Below are 2,108 nucleotides of genomic sequence, written 5' to 3' on the forward strand. Positions count from 1 at the left end.
TGTCATACGTGGTGCTGAATGCACACAGATAGAAACACACACATCGTCTCCTGACTATCGTGATGCTTTTCCACTGAGGTGAATTCAACGCTGGGACGTGACGGTGACAGGTAGGAAAAGATTTTGAATATGTGTATGTTGTGTGTTTCAGCTTATATGTAAAATGTGTATTAACCAAAGAATTTTACCTGAAGTTAAAAGTTTTCGCTCACTGGCTACATTTGTGTTTTTCATTCCTGCGCAGCTTCAGGTTTTGTCTTCAGCTTTTTTTAGCTTGATGTTTTTTCACTGATTACAGTTCATTTTAGTTTGTAAACACTTAAAGAAAGCCTGGGGGGACAAGTCAAATGCAAAAGATGTAAACACTGAAAAGAAAAGCTGCTGTTCATCAGCCGACTGAAAATGTCATGTTGGAGCATCTTTGAAAGCATCAGCAGGGATTGTTTTCAACGACCTGAGTTTCCATGAATATTTACTTTCTTGTATCTGTTTGTATAGTTTTAATACATTTTCTGAGTGTTGTTGACAAACCAGGATTAATGCTACGTATTTTCAAAACTACATTTAAATAACTTTTTTTGCTGCTTTCCTCATCTCAAACATTTCCAGCAAAATGTCTTTGTCAGTGATGTTTCTTGCTGGTCAGATGACCATGTTTTCTTTGTTGCTGTTGTATAAAATGGTTCTTAAAGCAAATTTGTACAAATGAAAATAAAGAACTCACTTCTCTTACTGATTTTAACCCTGTTTTTTTAGGTTAAATCATAACATTTTAGTAAAGCACTGGCCCCAGTCCAGTTGATCCAGGCTGAGCAGCTTCACAGAAACCTAGCTGAGGTGTTACAGAGGTCCAGCTGGTTTGTGTTTCAGTCACAGCATGTGGACAAAAAATTCATGCTCTTCATCTGGACATTTCAGCTCCAACAGTTCTACCCATCCTAACATTAAGTCTACAACTCAGTCCTCTCAAGACAAATGTTTGGCAAGGTTTGGGCCTCTGTGTTGCTGAGAAACTCCCACTTTGACCTTATGACCAGTGCATCTTGTGTCTCTCATGTCATTTGCTACATTTATTGATATAACTTGTGTGATTGTATAGTCATTTAATCATGTTTACTGAAAGTTGTGTAACTGTATGTGTGTGTGTGTCTCCTCAGTGAAGTGTATCAGTCTGTACAGTAGCTTCCAGCTGCAGCAGTCACTTCAGTTTCTGTTCAGTCTGACTGAGGGAGGTTTTTGTATGACGCTTTTTCACTGTGAACAAACGCTGACTGTTCAACCAGTGTTGACTCTGACAGTAGTAAACTGCTGAATCTTCAGCCTGGACTCCACTGATGGTCAGAGTGAAGTCAGAGTTTGATCCACTGCCTGTAAAACGACTTGGAGTCCCTGATGCTCGAGTGTTAGCACTGAAAATGAGCAGTTTAGGAGTTTGTCCATTTCTCTGTTGGTACCAGGCAAAAAGGTGAATATTGTTCCAAACAGCAACATTCTGGCTGGTCTTACATCTGATGGTGATGGAGGCTCCCAGAGCAGAGCTGGCTGCTCCAGGCTGAGACACTGTGACCTGGCCTCTGGACTCTGAGGACACAGAGACAAACACATAAAGCAGCGTCGTGGTTTTGTCAGCTTCATTTCAGAGGGACAGATGTTCATAGAGGAGAGGAGCTGGATTCTCTGGACTTTACCTGTGAAGCAGCAGCAGAGGAGAGTCCAGATGAGGACGGAGATCAGAGTCATGTTTCTGATGAGGAGGATTTCTGTGGCTCCTGTTGTCATGAAGGACAGCTGTCAGTCCTCCAGGGTTCAACTCTCAGGACTATAAACTCTCCCAGAGCACTGGAGCATGGTGCTGCTGATGCAAAGTGGCTCTATGGAAATGCTCTGACTGACTCCAGCAGGGACTGGGATCCCTCTGGTCAGTCTGGGATCAGTGGATCAATCAGTTTGTCAGAGGATTGATTAGGAATGTGATCGTTGTCATTAGAGATGAATCTGGGCAGATTTCAGTGAAAGACGTTTCTTACAGTGTCCTCTGTCACAGATACTCGACCTGTTTTCCTACCAAAGATCAGTGTCACACTGTAATTCAAGGTGACTTATAAATT

The 2,108-nt window shown here is 42.0% G+C and overlaps 1 gene segment (V, D, J or C); it reads right to left on the bottom strand.

Moving 5' to 3' along the window:
- Positions 1-1,123: 1,123 nt before the first annotated feature.
- On the bottom strand, positions 1,124-2,102 carry LOC109953825 (Ig kappa chain V region 3381-like). The segment is given in 2 exon segments: positions 1,124-1,581; positions 1,689-2,102. Coding segments are annotated over 2 exon segments (474 nt in total).
- Between the last annotated feature and the right edge of the window lie 6 nt (positions 2,103-2,108).

Source organism: Monopterus albus, unplaced genomic scaffold, assembly GCF_001952655.1.
Source record: "Monopterus albus unplaced genomic scaffold, M_albus_1.0 scaffold1502.1, whole genome shotgun sequence".
Taxonomy (NCBI): domain Eukaryota; kingdom Metazoa; phylum Chordata; class Actinopteri; order Synbranchiformes; family Synbranchidae; genus Monopterus; species Monopterus albus.